General features: G+C 46.6%; 1 protein-coding gene across 4 annotated transcripts in view; it reads left to right on the forward strand.

Moving 5' to 3' along the window:
- The window catches only part of rab26 (RAB26, member RAS oncogene family), a 130,189-nt gene that overhangs the window by 103,581 nt on the left and 6,147 nt on the right, over positions 1 to 20,461 (forward strand). For 3 of the 4 annotated variants that reach the window (XM_012970587.3, XM_012970586.3, XM_031892751.1), the window contains 3 exons: positions 3,315 to 3,356; positions 4,087 to 4,153; positions 4,978 to 5,030. In XM_012970587.3, coding sequence (XP_012826041.1) covers positions 3,315 to 3,356; positions 4,087 to 4,153; positions 4,978 to 5,030 — 162 coding nt within the window. 4 annotated transcript variants of the gene reach the window in all.

A 20,461-nucleotide genomic window follows, 5' to 3' on the forward strand; every position in this document is an offset into this window, starting at 1 on the left:
TTTCTTTCAGAAGTTATTACTTCACCATTTTATTTAGCCACTAGAGGGCACCAATTTTTTATCTCTGGATGAGGTCATCTTAATGGCTGCTCCCATCCATGTATATAAACACAAATACCTAGATAAATAAGGCTGCCTGAACAGAACATCCTGTACAAATGTAATGCGGAAAGACTCTAGAAAAATCAACAGAATGAAAATCCAGCTTAGAGAGAGGATGTATATTGTCCCTTTAACCACATGATCTCCGGAGACTCTTTCATGAATAGCTGTGCATGTAGATACGCTGGGAGGCACCAGGCAATCATGGCAATAAAGAAAAATGTCTTGGGTTTCCCAAGTGGAATTATCGCATGATATTGACCTAAGAAGGATAGACGCTAAGGTCAGTTTTAATAGGGTGATTATTTATTCTAATTGGAGAATTAGCCCAGCCACTTATAAGATTTTGCTTAGAAATTAGATGAATCACTTAGGCGTCCTTTCCGTAACGAATCTGGCGCAGATACAGAGTGTAAAAGGCAGCGCTGCTAATTGCAGCTTGTAGCACATGTAAATAGCCTTCTGCCCGGGGAAATGTGCAGCATTAACACTCAGATCAACTGGCATGTCCCACTTTAAGCTACGGGCGCATTCCCTTCTAAAGGAAAGCTACGGGCACATTCCCTCCTAAAGGAAAGCTACGGGCGCATTCCCTCCTAAAGGGAAGCTACGGGCGCATTCCCTCCTAAAGGGAAGCTACGGGCGCATTCCCTCCTAAAGGGAAGCTACGGGCGCATTCCCTCCTAAAGGAAAGCTACGGGCGCATTCCCTCCTAAAGGGAAGCTACGGGCGCATTCCCTCCTAAAGGAAAGCTACGGGCGCATTCCCTCCTAAAGGGAAGCTACGGGCGCATTCCCTCCTAAAGGGAAGCTACGGGCGCATTCCCTCCTAAAGGGAAGCTACGGGCGCATTCCCTCCTAAAGGGAAGCTACGGGCGCATTCCCTCCTAAAGGGAAGCTACGGGCGCATTCCCTCCTAAAGGAAAGCTACGGGCGCATTCCCTCCTAAAGGGAAGCTACGGGCGCATTCCCTCCTAAAGGGAAGCTACGGGCGCATTCCCTCCTAAAGGGAAGCTACGGGCGCATTCCCTCCTAAAGGGAAGCTACGGGCGCATTCCCTCCTAAAGGAAAGCTACGGGCGCATTCCCTCCTAAAGGGAAGCTACGGGCGCATTCCCTCCTAAAGGAAAGCTACGGGCGCATTCCCTCCTAAAGGGAAGCTACGGGCGCATTCCCTCCTAAAGGGAAGCTACGGGCGCATTCCCTCCTAAAGGGAAGCTACGGGCGCATTCCCTCCTAAAGGGAAGCTACGGGCGCATTCCCTCCTAAAGGGAAGCTACGGGCGCATTCCCTCCTAAAGGGAAGCTACGGGCGCATTCCCTCCTAAAGGGAAGCTACGGGCGCATTCCCTCCTAAAGGGAAGCTACGGGCGCATTCCCTCCTAAAGGGAAGCTACGGGCGCATTCCCTCCTAAAGGGAAGCTACGGGCGCATTCCCTCCTAAAGGAAAGCTACGGGCGCATTCCCTCCTAAAGGAAAGCTACGGGCGCATTCCCTCCTAAAGGGAAGCTACGGGCGCATTCCCTCCTAAAGGAAAGCTACGGGCGCATTCCCTCCTAAAGGAAAGCTACGGGCGCATTCCCTCCTAAAGGGAAGCTACGGGCGCATTCCCTCCTAAAGGAAAGCTACGGGCGCATTCCCTCCTAAAGGAAAGCTACGGGCGCATTCCCTCCTAAAGGGAAGCTACGGGCGCATTCCCTCCTAAAGGAAAGCTACGGGCGCATTCCCTCCTAAAGGGAATCTACGGGCGCATTCCCTCCTAAAGGAAAGCTACGGGCGCATTCCCTCCTAAAGGGAATCTACGGGCGCATTCCCTCCTAAAGGAAAGCTACGGGCGCATTCCCTCCTAAAGGGAAGCTACGGGCGCATTCCCTCCTAAAGGAAAGCTACGGGCGCATTCCCTCCTAAAGGGAAGCTACGGGCGCATTCCCTCCTAAAGGGAATCTACGGGCGCATTCCCTCCTAAAGGGAAGCTACAGGCACATTCCCTCTTGAAAAAACTATGGGTACATTCTAAGTGGCTTTAACTTGCCTTTATTTAATTTATTTGGGGGGCAGCAGTCTGAACAATGGTTTTATTTCATTTATTGCTTTGGCCACTTTCCATTTCATTCTTCTTTCTGACAATTAAACAAGAAGTTAGTTGCTAAGGATGGTAACCCCAGTAACGTTAAAGCAGTCTAACTGAAGAAAGCAGATAATCTGGGTGCTCATTAACCACGAATGGGGTGGAGCTTCCAATTTCTTTGCTTTTGGTTGCACCCTCAGGTCCAGCACCTTGCACGTCAGAATGAGGTGAAGCCCTTCCTAGTGCAACTGCAAAGCCGTGGCAGTGTGGCACCCAGAGAGGGTGTGTGATGGGACGTGGCACGTGGGCATACCCTGGAACTGGAGGGCATTCAGGCATTCAGACAGAGTAGGGAGGGACAGGGGCCCAATGGAGCAGGAGAGCCCAAGGCAGTTGTTATATAGAGGGCTTTCCTGTGTCAGACAGCACTTTGCTCCTTGTTTATGATCCTTAATACCAGGTGAAACCGCTAGGTACATGGGCCAGGCCCCTCACAGGACTTCACCCAACCAATTGAAGTATAGGCAAGCATAGTATTGCATCAATAAGAAACTTCTAACCAAGCTTGAGATCATTGCATACCTTCTAACTTGCAAGTGTTGAAACTTAACCTTTGTCCTACCGAAATCCCGCCCAGAATCCAGTAAAGGTCCCCATACAGGGGCCGATTGTAGCTGCCGATATCGGTCCCTTGGGGCAGAAACGACGGCTATGCCTGAAATCGGGCAGATATCGTTAGGGCAGGTTAAAAGATTTAGTCGGATCGGGGACCGCATCGGCTCGTTTTTGCGGTCCCCCAACCGACTGTGCCATTGCCGCCGTTAGAATTTGATCGTTTGGCCCCGACGTTTGGCCTACATTTTCCCGATATCGCCCACCCGTAGGTGGGGATATTGGGAGAAGATCAGCTCACTTGGCCTTAAGTCATGCCCTTTTGGGGCCTTTTATGCAGGATTGTCCCCCCTAAATGGGGACCCTTGGGGTTTGGTATGTAATTGTGAGTATTGCTGTTGGTTCTCAACGTGTTTGTGAGCGAGAGACGGGCGACGGCCCATATTTTATCGCCGAGTAGGCGTATCCAGGTAGCGCTGCTTCTCACTCCCACACTCACATAGAGATTCTCTTTCTTTTTGTGTTTCTTTTTCAGAATAAGGTGTTAAATGTGGATGGAGTCAAGGTGAAATTACAGGTAAGATCTCCAAATAAATATGGCTTGCAATCTTTTCATTTGATGAAATGGAATGATGGGGGTTTTGTTTTGCTCATATCACATGTAGATTTATATCACGATTTCCCCCTGTGGCTTCCAATCATATCAATGAAAGGTCATGGGGAGGGGTGGCAGGTATCATGTTTCTCTGATACACCAATGGAGGAGAGAAGCACTACATGTGACATAAGCCCTAAAAGGGCAAATAACAAAAACATTGACCTATTAGCTTGAAATGTCACCCTGTATGGGAATATATTGTCTCCCCTGTACTTTAACCACTCCCTACTCCATTCTCTTCTTACACTCACCCCATTGTGTCTTCCCCCCGACTGATGGCTGAAAATAAACCAGATAGGTCCTGTTTGGGAACACCACATCTTCTCGTTGGTGTGATCCTTGTCCAATATTTTTCCATAGGTCCTGTCAGGGATTCCAGGGCAGGGAAGTGGGGTACCGATCTGAACTAGAACCGTAGAAATAAGATTTAGACCATATGTGCAATGTATTCCTCCAGACTAATGCATCCCCATTGCCCTCAAGAATAGTAACAGCTGAGGTATTGACAGACCGCTATGCCACTGCCTGCTTCTGTTGACCAGCATGTTGGTTAAACAAGATGGTGCCTTTAGTACTGGGTGAAGAATATCAAACCCAAGTTCTCACTTCCAGAAATGTCACCCTTATTCTTTCCCCTCTTGCACTACAGATATGGGACACGGCAGGACAGGAGAGGTTCCGAAGCGTAACACATGCATACTACAGAGACGCGCATGGTAAGTGCTACAAGCAGTTCAAACAGTAACGGGTACCTAGTGAGCCCCTCTATGGAATTTAAGTTTGTGAGATAGGGGGCTTTTAATAACTAATGCAACAACCAGCTTGGCAGCATTTCATGGTAGACGGGCACCACATTGCATAGGCATAAGTAACCCACAGGTCCCGCAATGTCTTAATGACCCCAAATTAGGGGGCAGATTAGTGTACAGCATACCACCCATCTATATATATATATTTGTATATGTTCACAACCCTTTGCACTTTTGTGCTTAAAGCAGACATATCCTATAAAAATTAAGAATGTACCAGGGAATTATACTCCTCTAGATATAGAAGGATTGTGCTTAAAAAAGTTGTATTTCAGACTGATTTATTGAGAAATTCCACCAAAACCCCACTAGCCCCGCCCACCTGTTCCACTTCCTGCTGGCTGAATTCTCTGGATGTGCAGGGGGGCCGGCGGCCCTCAGCACACTGCACTGTAGGATAGGAACCAATCAGCAGCTTAGCTGACCTGATAGGGAACTGAAGCCTGTCTTTGCTTGTGTGAGTGCAGGGCTGTGATTGGCTCTCTCCCTCCTGCTGTGCTTCTGGCTGGGACCATTAGTACACGCCCACTATTCATTTCAAACTCGAACAGAGAAGTGATAGGATCAATAAGAAGCTCCAATAAAGGGGCCATTGTTACAGATAGGGTTAATGTTTAGCCCAAAGGGAAACCAGCACCGGATATTATTCATAATTGCCTACAAAATTATGGTTTTTCCCATTTATCCTATATGTCCCCTTTAACACTGTCTTTTTGCTTGTGTCTCACCAGCTTTGCTCTTACTGTACGACGTGACCAACAAGAGTTCTTTCGACAACATCCAGGTAACAACTGCACCATGGCAAGACCCCAAAGTGCAGTGCCAAACAGCAGCCATAGTAAAACCTTCAAGCATGCTGGGAATGCTGGGAATGGTGGTTTATTACAGATAGAGGATCAAAGGTGAATAAATGGGCACAATTCTGCAGTCAAGCTATTGGAGATGAACTGGTATGGACCATTAGCTGGTTAGGGTGGGACTAGTTTACTCTTATTCACCAATGGTTTTTGCGAAACATCACTTGACAATTACACCTGGAACGAGACAGAGAGGGAAAGAGAGATAAAGCACTTCTCTATGTATTTAGTATCACACAGCGATTTACTCATTACTTACTGGTGGTTAAACTATGTGCCCCCCTGTGCGTTAGCATCAATAATACCGGCTGCAAACTCAGAAAGCAGTTGCAAAAAGTACCTACTCTGTTGTTGCTTAGAGTAGAAAATATGTTTTTGTGCGAGTTATCCCTGTATGGGGGGTTGGTTCTTGATGAGTTGTTGCTTGTTGGCAATGAGCAAAAGCAAAAAATGCTAGTTGCCAGGGAAACACTTAGCTCCTTACCTGTTTTGCTGCCTGTGTTCCCAGTAGGTTGAAACTGCTGCTATAGTGAGGAGTAGCCAGTGGCCATCAGAGAAAATCTCAATATCCAAGTTATAGACAGAGGAGAGGTCAGAAGTAGGGATGAGTGGGTTTACCCTTAGCTCAGGCTGGTTAGGATTGAAATTTGGGTGACCATTGCAGGTTCGGGAAGGGTGCAGGTCAGACTGGGAAGTACACGCTTTCTTTGCTCCTGACATTTCCCTGTCTTAGAACCTAAGATACGCACAGAAACAGCATACAAAGCGAAAAGATGCCGGTACGGGTTAGTTGTGAGCAGTACGATGGCAACATTTTGTGGGTTATGGTCAGGCCAAAAGATCAGAAGCGTCGGGAACAAAGCTGGCTCACAGCTATAGGTCAGCTAGGAAAGTACAGGAATTACTGGCTCTTGGCTTACGACCAAGATAACCTAGCAATTGACTAAGGGTTACTGGTGTCAATGGACTAAGACAGTGCCTTGCACAGACGTGCATTAAAATGTAAGCAAAATTAAGTTAACCCACGTTGCTTTATGATCAGTAAATAAAAAGTACCTCTTTAAGAAGCTTCCACTTGCAGAGCTTATCATCAGAACCCGTATGTGGCCTCAGTTTGCCTATCTCTATTTGTTTCCATCTTGTACATTAATTGTACATTTAATAGCTGCTGAATATAGAAATCAGCCTGGGAGTGGCGAGTGGAAGAACCCTATTGGGTTGCTGGATCTGGGCAGAACAAGGCTTGGGATTGGGCATGGCCAAATGCACCCGGATATATATCCAAGGTCACAATTACAATTAGTCAACAATTAGTCTTTGATTTAAGTCTCTTACACCCGATCCAACTGCTGTCAATGACCCCAGCAACAATTACATAACATTAATGAACGTTGATAATTCCAAATTTGTACCAAATGAATAATGAAGACCAGATAGATAGTTGCTCAGTATGGGTCACTGTATACCATAAATGTTTATATAGAAAAACGAAGTCAAACATCCCCTTTAAAAATGTCTGCAGGAATGTTTAGCTATGAAGTTGTTACCATTTGTATAATGACTTGTGCAAACCCCCCCCCCACCCAAAGTGCCTTAGGTTGTGCCCAGCCAGTCCCATCAGGTCACTGTCAGAGTGCGAAGATAATATATAATTAGTTGTGCTGCAGAATTTGTCTCCGAGGCACCTGCGGGACTTGATAGATAGAATGTGAAAGATTAGAATTTATTCAGGTCATGGGAGTCCTTAATCCCTTTAATTGTCCCCTGTCAGCAGAACTGAGGAGCCACCATGCCATTGGGTTCCATCACTAAGGGGGGGGGCATGAATTCGGGGCATTGGGAAAGTAGGATTTGTGGCTTTGGGAATAGGGCCAGGCCTAGAGCATTACCCAAGCTGATGGATAGATTTGGTGGCTTTTTAGACCTGGGTGCCACTAGCAGCCGGCTGGATTCCCTGCCCAGATACAGCTATTGGGTTTGGTTTATTATAATACTCCATGCGGTTCTGTTCCAGAACAGATTTAAAGAAATGGCAAGTAGCAAAGCCAGATGAAAGAACATGTGATCCCCAGCTTGTCCATCTTTTTCTGGATCCCCCACAGGTTTAAGTAATGCCCATTTCTTTTAGTTGCTTCTGTATCTAATGGACCTTTGGGTTTGCTGTGAATGTCAGGTAATCTAGTGGCCATAGGTACTTCAGTGCCATGCAGTCAGTAATGTCTTTATATATATTGGCATTCAAGCTTGGGTGCATGATCACATTAATGGGGCATCTCCCAAACCCCATTGATTGTTACCAAGGTCTCAGGTAGACCAGAAACTGCCCCAGATCTTGTATCAGCTTGTAGATAGTCCTAGGAGCAGTCATTTATGGAAACAGTGATGCCACAATGGTGCCCTTTTCAGCTAATCTGACAAAGCTCCCATTGTGAGACACAGGCCTTATGTACAAAAGTGCAGGGCAGGGTGCAGACCAGCATGGGCGCTGGATTCTTGTGAACTTGATCCCTTACAAGACATAGAACAATGGAGTTCCTCTGCAAGACTGAATCAAGTTTTTATTAGGGAAAATCAATATAGGGAAAATAATGACACATTTGCCTCTTAATATACCCTTTAAACTGAAGAAGGTTTAGGGCCCCTAAAAGATATCAGTTATTACTAACATGCCCTTGTTCATCCATTCTGTATTACTAGAGCGGCCTCCGCCCTCATCAGTTATACAGCCGGCGCGGCTCTTGGCCTTTCCTGCTATGGAATGGCCTCATGTAATCACACAAACAGCATCATCCTTCATTCTCCCAGGGAGGAAATGTCATGTTAGGATCAATGCCGATATGGAGAGGCAGCTCATCATTGTGATGGATGAAGTGCAATCCCTTCTTTCTCTTCTTTCCATCCTCCTGCTTTGGAAATGCTTTTTTGGGGGGTAGTCAAGCTGTGGTGACCGCCATAGGGTCCCTGCAGGGCAGCCATTTGCATGTAGAGGGAAATTTTTGTCTTATAGTTTCAATGTCCTACTAGAGCAACCTAGTTGGCCATCATCAGTTACTTTGCCAATCAGGTTGCTGAGAGACCGGGGATGGAGAATGAAGTCACTACCTTCATTGTTAGTGGGATCATGAGTCTGAACGCGTGACAGTCACTCTCTAACTGCGTGCCACTTAATAGATCTGCTCCCTCACTAAGAATGGGGCTTGGGCACCACTACAGACGCCCATCTTGGCACCAAATCCATCGTCTCCATGACACCTGCAGCTGGGTGCCCCCATGTGATGGAATGATGGCCATGAGGAAGGTTGAGGAGACAAAGGCGACAGTAATTACGCGAGTGGCAATGAGAGAGAGGGCTCAGCAGTGCAGCTCGGTGCGTTATACAGAGAGAATGGAGGAGGCGGAACGAGCCACTCAATCCACAGTCGCATTGGAAGGCTTTTATTTCAGTGGGTGTTGGGGATGGTATTATGAGAATATAAATGGCTTTGATTACAGGGAAGAATCTCATTCCTGCCAGATTGACATTAGCCTTCCCCAGTATTTCTGTTGCGGGTCTGTGTATCAGGCAGTTGCATGGAAAGAGTTAAGGGGAACATGTTTGTATAAGTGCTCCTGGCTGTGTAAGGGTTAAGCCTTGGGGCTATTTATCAAGCCATCCATCTCAAACATGGCAAAGTTGGTAGGGGGCACATTGGAGAGGGAATGAACAGGGGCAGGGGGAGCAAGCGGAGAGATGAGGGGGTCCATGAAGGCCGGGCAGTGGCAAGAGACAGTTTGGTGGAGGGGTTGTGAGTGGCATGGGGGGTGGTGGGAAAGGTACTAAGCTATTCTGCTTCAGGGAGAGCCTGAAGACAAGAGGTTGTGTTTAGAATTTAGACTGAAGGCAGTGCTACTGCAGTAATGGCTTTCAAATTGTAGAGCTAGCCCAGCTGGGGGGGGGGGGGGGTTGGAGCAGTGGTAGGGCCTCAGCCTAAAGGTCAGTAAATGTGAGGATAGGGCACAATGGTCCCAGCGAGAAGGTTCCATTCAGGTGAAATTTGGGGTGAAGAATTCTTTTCTGCCCTAGATATGCTTGGAACTTTAACTGATACTGATAATTCCTATATTTGTATTTATCACATGAGCTGGATCTGAAAGGCTGGACCTTGGGGCTTGAACTAATGGACAATCCCTGCCCTATAGGATCTCATACACGACTGCCTGTCCCAGGGAAAACAACAGGCAGATGCCATCTATTCCCAGAGCTGGGTGCCGGGGATTCACTGCGCTATTGTTCATACAGGCAATGAGCTGTCAGCTTTCAGCCAGCGACTGGGGAACCTTCCAATGGAAAGTGTGTGTGATGGGCAATTAGCAAAGCAAGCTGCCCGAACTCCTGCTCATTCTGCCAGCAGAAGGAATCAAATCATGTGATAACAAATGGCTTATAATCACCCATTTACCCCAATAATAATGTACTGTAAGGCCTGATTGAAAATATGTAGAGGGTCTATTGATGACAAGGGGGGGGGGGTTAGTTTGTATCTCTAAATCAGAGATCCCCAACCTTTCTCACTCGTGAGCCACAGTCAAATGTAACATAAGCACAAGCACCATAAAAGTTCATGGAGGAGCCAAATAAGGGCTAAGATTGGCTATTAGGGGCCTCTATGCACCCTATCAGCTTACAGGGGGCTTTATTTGGTAGGAAATCTTGTTTTTATTCAACCAAAACTTGCCCCCAAGTCAGGAATTCAAAAATAACTCCCTGGTTTGGGGGCACTGAGAGCAACATCCAAGGGGTTGGGGAGCAACATGTTGCCCCTGAGCCACTGGTTGGGGATCACTGCTCTAAGTGAACAAACCGTAGCCCACATTCATTAATGAGAGGGAATGGAATGTATTTAATGAATAAATCAGTCTGCTTGGTTTGTTAAGGGGTGTTGGTATTAACCCTTTCATTGAGGCACAGGTTTGGGGCCAGGAGTCAATACGTGACCTCTCTATTAGGCATAGATTCACCCTCAGCTTCAGAATTGGTATTTGTCCTTTGTATCCCCCCAACCCGCAGGTGTGTATCTTATTGACCCCATTATATTTTCTGCTCCTTATACAGGGGTTGCCCCTAACCCATCAATCCCAGTGGTCAGAGGACATGGGGGTGAAGGGCATTTACATACCCATCCCCATTTGAGGGGTGCCTTTCATGAGGCCCAGTATTGAGAACAGGCCATAATATTAATCAATTACATATAGAAGTAGCCTTTGCATGTGGTGCCAAGGAGTGTTAGAATTTCCACAAAAGTACACACATGCCCTGGGCCATACCAACCAATCAGAGCTGGCATTGATCGATTTAAGCACAAACAATAACAATCCTGATTGGTTGCTGAGAGTGAGCACCAAGGGCAGTACATGTTGCAGCAGAGCAATATGGAGGGCATCTTGTCTGGGTGCCAGCCATGCTTGTGCCAGTGGAGTCACTAATTAGAGACTGACAAGGGTGCATATATAGCTGGCAGTGAGTGTGGGCATCTCGCAGGAGACCTGGAAGCAAAATCTGTTTCCCGTTCTCATCTGAAAATATCCTTCCGCCCCAAGGCAAATAGAGAAATATAACTCCCTTGTTTCTCTACATCAGTTCCAATCTGCCGGAACAGATTCCAACTCCATTGTCTGCTGTCAAAACACTTCCCCTTTAATTTCTGTGTCATTCCCCTGTGGATGTTCCATTTTGATTAACCCTTTACTGCAACGTGCCCATAATCCTGTCTCCTCCCTCTCTGACTTTCCATCATCTTCCGCCCCCATGTTCCATCACTCACACCCCATTGCCTTTTCTGTTATCTGTTGTTCATCCCTTGGCTTTCTCTCCATTATATGGCACCAATCACGTTCAAGTCTCCCCTGTATTAACTCCTTCCCTTCCAGTGCAGCCTTTTATTTTGCACTTTGCACCTTTCCGCACTGTGAGTGGCAGAATGGAACGCAGGGTCCTGGGTTTTCTGATGAATACAGAGGGGATGGGCTGTGGGAGACACAAAGGTGTCCTTCATTCTGGCCCCTACATGCTCCCTATATCGGATACCCATTGGGTACAGGGTGCAAAGTATCTCAGTCCTTGTTGGCTGCTGTAGGAGAGGGCAGCCCTGTGCCTGCCAGCGTCACGCTCCGCTTTAACAAGGTGCAACGCACAGCAAGACCCCAGACTTAGGTTTTCACTGGGCACTAAGTGGTGCAGTTTGAAGCCCCTTTAATATTCTTTCCCTTGCTTCCAGGGCTATGTTAAATGACCCAGAAGGTCTGATGGCCCAGTTATGTAATACACTTAATATTTCCTGCAGGCAGAGCCATTATTAGCCTTTGTGGCTGCTATTACTGAAACATAATGAAATAAAATCGGCAGCCCCTTGGGCTGTAGCTGAAAAGACCTGAGTGTGCAGAAGGGACCCTCCCCGGTGCCTGGGATTCCTCATTGTCTCACAAGCCCTGCTCGGCACGCACACTGCTGACTGGAAGCAATTCTCCTAGCTAATAAGTGATTAGAAGCCTTCATTTAATCCATTTCTGGCCAGTCTGGAGAATAGAAATCTTATTATTATTTTTATCTCTCACTAGAGCTGGATTGTGCACAAGGCACCCACATTTCCACAATGGGCCCTGTCAGTCCTGGAGGGGCCCCAGCGGTTCAACGAGAAACCAGGCCTCATTAAGTAGGGTGCAAAGTATATACACCATGTTTTACCCTACCACAATAGTAGTTCAGTAGTGATTTTGCTTGAGTGGGACAGACCATTGCTTTCACCTATAGCTCTGCCCTCTGTGCCAGTCAGTATAGCAGCTAAGGAATTGCCAGGGTGGGTGCTATAGTGTTACTATAGTGGTGTTGTCAGGTCATAGGGACTTAGTGATGACGGCATGGGGTAAAAGACAGATGAGCCAGCAGGGGGAGTAGCAGGTAAAGAAGGCAGTGGCTAAGGTGAGGACAAATGTAAGCAGGGTTTGATACAAAGATGAGCCTAGGAAGTGATATCTGAAAGATGGCAAATACAGTGATGAGGACAATCTTATACCACAGGGGCATCTTATACAAACCACGTGTCTTTCACCTACAAGTCATGGAGTATGGCACGCCTGTGGCACAAGTTTATGAACTACATTCCTACATCGAGACTTTGGTCAGGGCCCGCCTCAGCTCATTACATGGTTACAGATTAGTAATGGATGGGTTGACCTGAAATTTGGGTGACTGTAGCAGGTTTGGCTTGGGTGCAGGTCATGGTAGGGATGTGCACTGAGAGTCTCCACCACAGATGTCACTGGGCTCTTTCACTGCGCCCATAAATCCCCTCATTTGGTACTAAGGGGTATATGGGTCAGAAGGATGGTGGGTAAGTGTTTGGTGTGGGTCCTAAAATGGCAGTGTTTTGTGGGTAGGGGTTGGGTGCAGGTTTAGGTATTGCAGGTTAGGGTCGAACTCAGGTTTGTGGTTTTGTGGGTTGAGTTTTTCCTGACCAGCACAGCACATCACTATTACAGATATTGGAGTATCAGAGAAATGGTCGCACCCCCCACACCAAATGATAGCATTAGAGCAAATAAACCTGTGATGTGCAGAGGAGAATTAAAAATATATCAATAATAAGATCACAAATATTGTGATCTTTAAAGAACGCCAAAGAAATCCTGCACCGTTCCCGATAACAATCAGGCAGAAAGTCCAAAAATGTAACTAAAATGTAACTTTTATTATTCAAATTAAAAAATCTCCCTTAATCTACAGAATAAAACTAGCGTTGGGTTAGAAAGGTTTGCTCACGATCCACTCCGGAGACTTGTGTCCCTGCCTATAATGCACTTAATGTGCTACTTTCCCTTGAGATAAAGGTAGAAACAGAGGAGAGAGACTAGGGGGCACATTTACAAAAGCACGAACGCTCGTGCGAACGCTCCGAGCGTATTTTCGCCGATTTTTTCGGGCATCCGCACGACTTTTACGTATGGCGCACGACTTTTTCGTATGGCGCACGACTTTTGCGTATGGCGCACGACTTTTTCGGACGTTTGCACGAAAAAATCGCAAAGGTTTTACCGTTGTTCGGTACGAAAATTTCGTGACTTTCGGATCGCCAATGCGATATTATCGTGACTAATACGATTTTTTCGTAAGCATTTTCGTGATATTTGCAATCTTCCGAAATTTTTGTTTCCAATACGATTTTTTCCCATTCGTGATTCGGATTCGTGTATTAGTAAATGTGCCCCTAAGAGTACCTAGTGCAGCAAATATTTACCCAAATCTCACCCCAAGCTGGGCTTGCAGCTGTATGTAGGACGCCAAGTGGCCATTCTCCCTAATTCTCAACCTATCTGGCGCTCAGGCTGAGCTCCCCCCTTGCCCTAGGTCTAGAAACCCATAGCAACCAGTCAGATATTGCCATCAGACAACCAGAAAATGCTGCTTTCTTATGAAGTTGGTAGAAACTGTTGCTTCTATTGCTCAACCCCACTTGCTTGTACTGAATGTACGTTGTGTCCCTGGGTCAGTTCTCCGTGGGCTCCAGAGGGAATTCAGGAGCTGCAATTATGGGACCCCGCTGGGCAGGAACCACACGCTGTGAGAAATGTTCTCATCAACAGGAGCGATTACCTGCGGTGGGGGGAGACGGGAAGGAGATTCTGACTGTGTGTGTGATTACTATAATAATATGCCCTTTGTACTGTTATTGTCATTGTTCTTCTCATCATTCCAGAGCAGATGCCCTCTTTGCCCCCGACCCTGACACGGGCGCTGAGAACCAGCCATTGGCCTGGCACTGGTGCAGTGTTATTATTATCCCCCTTTTCAAAGCATGAAGCACTCCCCCACAGTCTCACCCCTGGGATCCTGGGCTCTGTATATGATGTGGCGGTGCCAACCATGCTGCAGGATCTCTGCTGGTGAATCCTGGAAGCCAGGACTGACTGACTGGGGGGAGTAATCTTTCCAGAAGGTTACATGAGGTTTCCTTGTTCTTTAAAACCATATCTGAGTAGCACTTGTACCCACACTGTGCAATGGCAGCCATTATTGGCACTATAAGCATGTTGGGACACCAGGAGATAAAGTGACTTGTACAGGGTCCAGTGAGCTTTCATGTCATTCACATGCCCTGGCACTTGCACTTGTGTCAGGGGGCTCAGTAAATGACCCCCATATTCTAATCATCAGTCTCAGGTCTTAAAGGCCAAATACCTGGGGCCATAAGAGCAGGAGATGGAGAAATGATCGATGGGGTCATAGCAGTTATACAAGGGCTAGGCTGCAACCGTAGGACAAACTGGTCACAATAGGGAAATATGGGCACAGTCGGGAAAGATGGAGTAGGACAAAGGGCAGTGACATTTTGTAATCTACTGTTTTTGAGGACAACTCCTACTACCCAATAGCAACCTAAGGACGCCCCTTGCCAATAATTTGGGGGTATCGGGTGGTCTAAACAGATGCTACGGGGAGCCACTTAGTTCAGAGACAGGAATCAGGTGTCTATATAGCTAGATAGGAGCTCTTAATAATGACAATAGCATTGGGAGCCATGCAGGCAGCTTGAGCACAAATAAGGTTAATACACCCTTTGGCCTCTAGTCCTGGTGGTGGGAAGAAGTGACATTTGCATTCTCTGGAGATCAATAAACGGAGGTGGCTGCGTGACATTAATCATTCATAAGGGCACTGTCACGTACGGCCCCTCTCTGCTGGAAGATGTGCCTGCGAGGAGGAGAGAAGGGCAGCTGAGTGGAACAGGCAAGGCAAATGTCAAGGCCGTTTCATAGAGGATTTTGGGGAACAACAAATAGGGACCTGGTGATAAAGGACAGGAGATAAATATGGGGTTAACTACATTTACAGCTGCACCTTCCATTACAAGGTAACACAAGTTTGGCTTTTCAGATGCTGCAGGGTTGGCAATAGTATTCTTCTGCACTTCTCCTTCCCTGTCCCATTGACTCATGTTCATAGCGATAGTGAAGAGATTCCAGATGTGCTTAATATAAGTGTGTGCGAATATCAGTTTGTAATGAACAGGTTGGCCTGGCTCAGACTGGGGTACCACCCCTAGCAAAGTGAGTACTACAGCAGAGCTGGAAGCAGATGGGGGCAGATGGCAGGGCCCTACAGGGTTGGAGGCACACTGGGATTCTTCGCAGTATCCCTGTGGGCCTGTGCAGCCCTGGGGTTGTCTGTGATAAAAAATTTGAAGAAAAAGTTACCTGCGCACCTGGCTGGGGTATCAGGTAAGTGACTATAATTACTGGGGGGTGCCTAACATTTGGCTTTCCCCAGTGATTATACCTTTCCCCCTCTTATAAAAGGACTAATCTCCCCGTGTGTCACTGCCCTAAGTGGCCAAGGATAAACTGCTACCTCTGTATAATGGATGAGCTTGCCCCATATCTATCACTGCCCCAAAGCTGGCCATACCTGCACCAATTGCATTTTGTGCGTGCATGGTGGATTGACGAGGCGTTCGATATCGGCCATCTCGACGATTGGGTGGGACAAAAGATTTTGATCAGGTGCTGTTGGAGGCGCCCAAGCAGGAGCTGCGTTTAGGGCCGAATTGTCAGATAGGGGTAGAATTCCAATTGTTTCTACCTCCATATCTGAAGATTGGCTCCTTTGTGGTTGACCTATACAGCCAGCACTCTATGTCCTACTGTAGTCCAGTTCTGGAAACAGCTTCCATTGTAGAGATATGCTTCAACACACAGATGGAGTTAGGCACTAGGTCTCCAAGAAACTTTAGTGAAGCAACATTTCTTACGCATTTCATGCTTCATGAGAACTTACTCATAGGCTGATGTGCTTCAAGATCCCCCAGATTCAGATTTTACATCTTGCGCTGAGATTTTCAGCATAGGCCTCTCAGTCTTGAGAATATCTGTTTTTTGTTTTTCCAAGTCCTTTATTTCAACAAGTAGCTGGGCATGGCCCACTTTGCTCTGTAAACTCAACGATAAAGCAGGTAAATCAAAGTTTTGGGGGTCAGAGGTATACAGTCAGAGGCGGGCCAAGCCACCTCGCCCCTGCACCTTCTCTCCCCCCACCCCCATCGGCCTTTCGTCACAGCTCAGAGCTCTATTGATTTCCTTATTACAACACACATTTAGCAGATTTTGGCCTGAAGTGATAAAGATTTGTTTTTTGTGTTTTTCCCAATGTTTGCAGGCTGAATTTGTATAATACGTAGTTAGTGGGGACCAGCAGGTGGAGCAACATCCATCTCCAGGGTCAATTTCAGAACTCATAGGGCCCCATAACACCTAATTGGGTTATTGGCCCACTGCTCGCCTAGTTCACATAGGAGTGAGACCTGCGAACAAAGGGGCCCCAATTTAAATACCATATAACATAATCACCCCACTATGTAAAGCCCAAACATACCCCCGATCCACCAAACCATCCCCATTTGGCTTCTTTCAGAACCCGCAAAAGTGTATTGGTAACTTTTGGGGGCCCCAGACTGGGAGTCACTGACAGGCCCCCCCACCTTCCTTCCCTCCATGTCATCCCTGCTCATCCAGTCCGTCCCCTGAGCCCATTGGAGAAGTTTCAGCGCAATGCAAAGATTTTAGCAATGTGATCCCTTTTAATCTGTGTTGGGCATTTAATCTTTGTAAATGGGCTGTATATATCAGGATGTAGCAGCCTGTGCCTGAGATCACACTGTGATTAGCGCATCATTTTAATTAAGGGTTGAGCCGGCGCTCTGGGTACAATGTGTAATTTATAGGCCCGGCCCTTCCCAAGAGGCCCACAATAGGCAGCTCCCGAGCTCTGTTACTGTTCTTCTTCACATTGATATACATTAGATTAAGGGACGGGATATTTGGCTTTTGGGTATTTTATTCAGAAGCAACGAACTGTAGGAACAAATGGAGGGGAAACCATTAAACAGCTTTTACTTGGCGCTGTTAATTAAAAGGGAGACGGTGCGGGGATAACCCGGGGCCGCGTGTCGCTGGTGAGGTGTCACAATAAGTTACATTGCAGCGCAGCAATAAAAATCTAAATTTGTGCTGAACAGCAATAAAAGAGAAAAGCATTCTTCATTTCTGGAACAATTTCCACGAGTCAGCTCTGTCTCTGGCAAATAGGAGGGTTTCACCTCTTTGTTGTGTAGAGGGCACTGCTGCAAGTTGCTGCTTTCTCATCCGAACATTAACACTCACTTAGAAAGAACCAACGCGTTTCACATAGAGACGGTCTCAGCGGTTAGTAAGGGTACAATGCACAGGGTAGTGGTGTAAACAGGCATTATAGGGCCCAACATACATACATATACTGATATTCTGCCTCAGTCAGGGCACTGCCTGCTATACTTCTACCCCCCAGTGTAAGCAAAAGATTTATGGAGGTTTAGTCTCCCCAACAGATTAGCTGTTATATATTCATATATAGTTATATGTATAGTATAGTTGCAAAAATGCATTACACTGCCCCCAGTAGTCCCTGCGACAGTTGTTTTCTGTCTTTATGCCCATGACTTTGCCCATTACCAGTCTTAAGGCGAAGACACACTGAGCTACTAGTAGCAGCTACATTTTCAAGGTACATTTAGGCAGCCTATTAATGATGTGGGTCACATGATCAGATCACCCATTTTGAACAGGGGCTAAAGCTGCTGGTTCCATCAGCACACAGAGGATGGATGCGCAGATGCTAGAGTAGGAGATATATTGTATGAGATATGTTATTACAGTAGGTGCTATATTGCACTAGTGATGTATCTTATAGTAACCAATCAGCAGTTAGCTTTGGTTAAGTTCAAGACAGTGAAAGCTTGTGGTTGCTTATCTTCCACTTGTAATTGGCATCAGGTAACATCACCTTCTTAGATAGGACAAGGTTATAGATCCAAAAAGAGGCATGGATTGGCCAAATACGGGCAGGTACTAGGGCGGCACATTGAAGTGTTTGTGTGGGCAAGGGAAGAGAGTGGTCTAGAACCGTCTGGTTTTCCATTTTGGAATATTGGAAAATATGATTCCATAGAACCTTAAAGGAACAGTAACACCAAAAAATGAAAGAGCTTTAAAGTAATAAAAATATAATGCACTGTTGCCCTGCACTGGTAAAACTGGTGTGTTTGCTACAGTAACACTACTATAATTTATATAATAAGCTGCTGTGTAGCCCCGGGGGCAGCCATTCAAGCTGGAAAAAAGGAGAAAAGGCACAGGTTACATAGCAGATAACAGATAAGTTCTGTAGAATACAATAGTGTTTTATCTGTTATCTGCTATGTGCCTGTGCCTTTTCTCCTTTGAATGGCTGCCTCCATGGCTACATAGCAGCTTATTTATATAAATTATAGTAGACTTTCTGAAGTAAACACACCAGTTTTACCAGTGCAGGGCAGCACTTTCATTTTTTGGTGTTACTGTACCTTTAAATTCAGCAAATAATTGATAAACTACAGTGGAAGCAAGCTCCGAGGAAAGGATTAAAGATGAAAGTGCAGGCAGGTTAGTGGTTACTTAGTAGGTTCTGTGGGCCAGCTGTCTCCTACAACCAAAACAGCAGGCACTCATTGATCCTACAAACAGGCTTGTGTAAAGAAATGCACATCTTAGTATAGGCCAACAAAATATATAGCCTTACGCGTTTCGTGCATAAAGCACTTAATGATCGGCTGTCTCCTACCCCTGCTGAATCCTTATAAAACTTAGAGCGATAATACTGGTTGGGAGAAATAAATCCCTGTGGGCTAAGGCTGCTGGGAGTTGTTACTGTTTAACAGCTGGATCCCACCAGCCTGGTTTTGCCTAAAGTTAATGAGACCTGTAGGCTCAGCAAGGTTCAGAGTCATTATAGTGATTAGTGGTGGCTCTGGTCATTGGTATGCAGGGGAGCTGCTCTGTCTGGCTGTTTGATCACAGCAATGTGAGCAGAATGCCGGGTGACAGTTAGCCAGGGGATCTCACTCCCCACAAAGAGATGTTACAAGCTGCAGCTGTCACCTCTCCCCTGGGCTTACGGCAGCTGGAACTGACTGGACAGTCATTTCTCTCTGCCATACAAATGTTTCTCTCCCTCCCTGTCATTCTCTGGCACGGGGAACGTTCTGTGAGCAGTCAGTAGCCACACAGAGAGCCATCTCATATACCTGTAGCTGTCACTTACAGCATGTCTCATTGCTCCTTGCGTTGCCTGCACACAAATCTACAGACCAGAGCGCTCAGCAAATAATGGTGCACAACTGCACATATAGGATTTTGTGTGAATACGTTTTGGACCCATCGACAACACCGCACACATAGATTGTGCGCAAAGGATTATTTTTTTACATATAGGAGAAAGGAAATTAGAGGGAACATTGGCCATTGGCCTGGTTCTGTGACTTGTGGAAAGGCCATTGGCTTAGCCGGCAGCCCATAGGCACAACTTGCTCAGCTCTAATAGGCTGAAGGCAATGCTCTTGTGTTTTAAAGCTGGACTAGAGATAAATGGGTCAGAAATTTTTCAACCTGAAGTCCTCTTCTACTTTTTGATCCAAACCTGTCCTAATGATCCACTGATGGGTGGGATAAGCTACCACAGGCGAGGGGTCAACACTAATTCATCACTAGAAGGGTTGGGGCCCTGTTTGAAGTTTTACCTGCCACCTCCCTTAACCAGTACCTGGGGCTCCCTTCTGGGTTGGCCTTGGGTCAATCTGCTCATCTCTACTATACACAGCCCCAGGCAATGCACAGAAAGAGACCGTAGTCCAGGGGTGGCCAAAACGTTGATCACGGTCCACCAGTCGATCCCCTGTGGATTTCTGGCGGGCCGCGTCAAAAGCGGGAAATGCGGAGCGTTTATTGTGTATGCGTACGTACACGGGGAGGAGTCAAAAGTCAATCGCTGGGGAAAAAGTCTGGGCACCCCTGCCCTAGTCAGACTGATACTCTAGCAGCAAGGAGACAGCAGAAGTGTCAGACTGGCCTGGCAGGGTATTAGAGGGTGTTGAGTTGGGTTACAGCAAGGGACAAGCTCTTTCTTATTCCCACCGCTGTAAACCTGTTGGGCTCCTTCAGCTTCTCTAGCTCAGTTGACTTTATACATTTTTTACACTTATTAAGCACAATATTATTTATTAGGTATGAACCCATCCCTCTCTGTGGATATTGGGGGTTTGAGTTCCACAGGTTTGTAGCCAATAGCAAATTGCGCATACAGAGATCCGTAGGCGTGGGCATCTTGCCCAATGTGCAGAATCAAATGATGAGAGGGGCAAGCAGAGCTGTTACCCGTGTCCCAATCTCCCTGATAAATACTTTGAATACTGGGTAACAACCCAACAAGAGAGGCTGAGATATCAGCTAACGACTAATCTCCCTGAAATGCCTTCCCACC

Source organism: Xenopus tropicalis, chromosome 9 (assembly GCF_000004195.4).
Source record: "Xenopus tropicalis strain Nigerian chromosome 9, UCB_Xtro_10.0, whole genome shotgun sequence".
NCBI classification, from domain to species: domain Eukaryota; kingdom Metazoa; phylum Chordata; class Amphibia; order Anura; family Pipidae; genus Xenopus; species Xenopus tropicalis.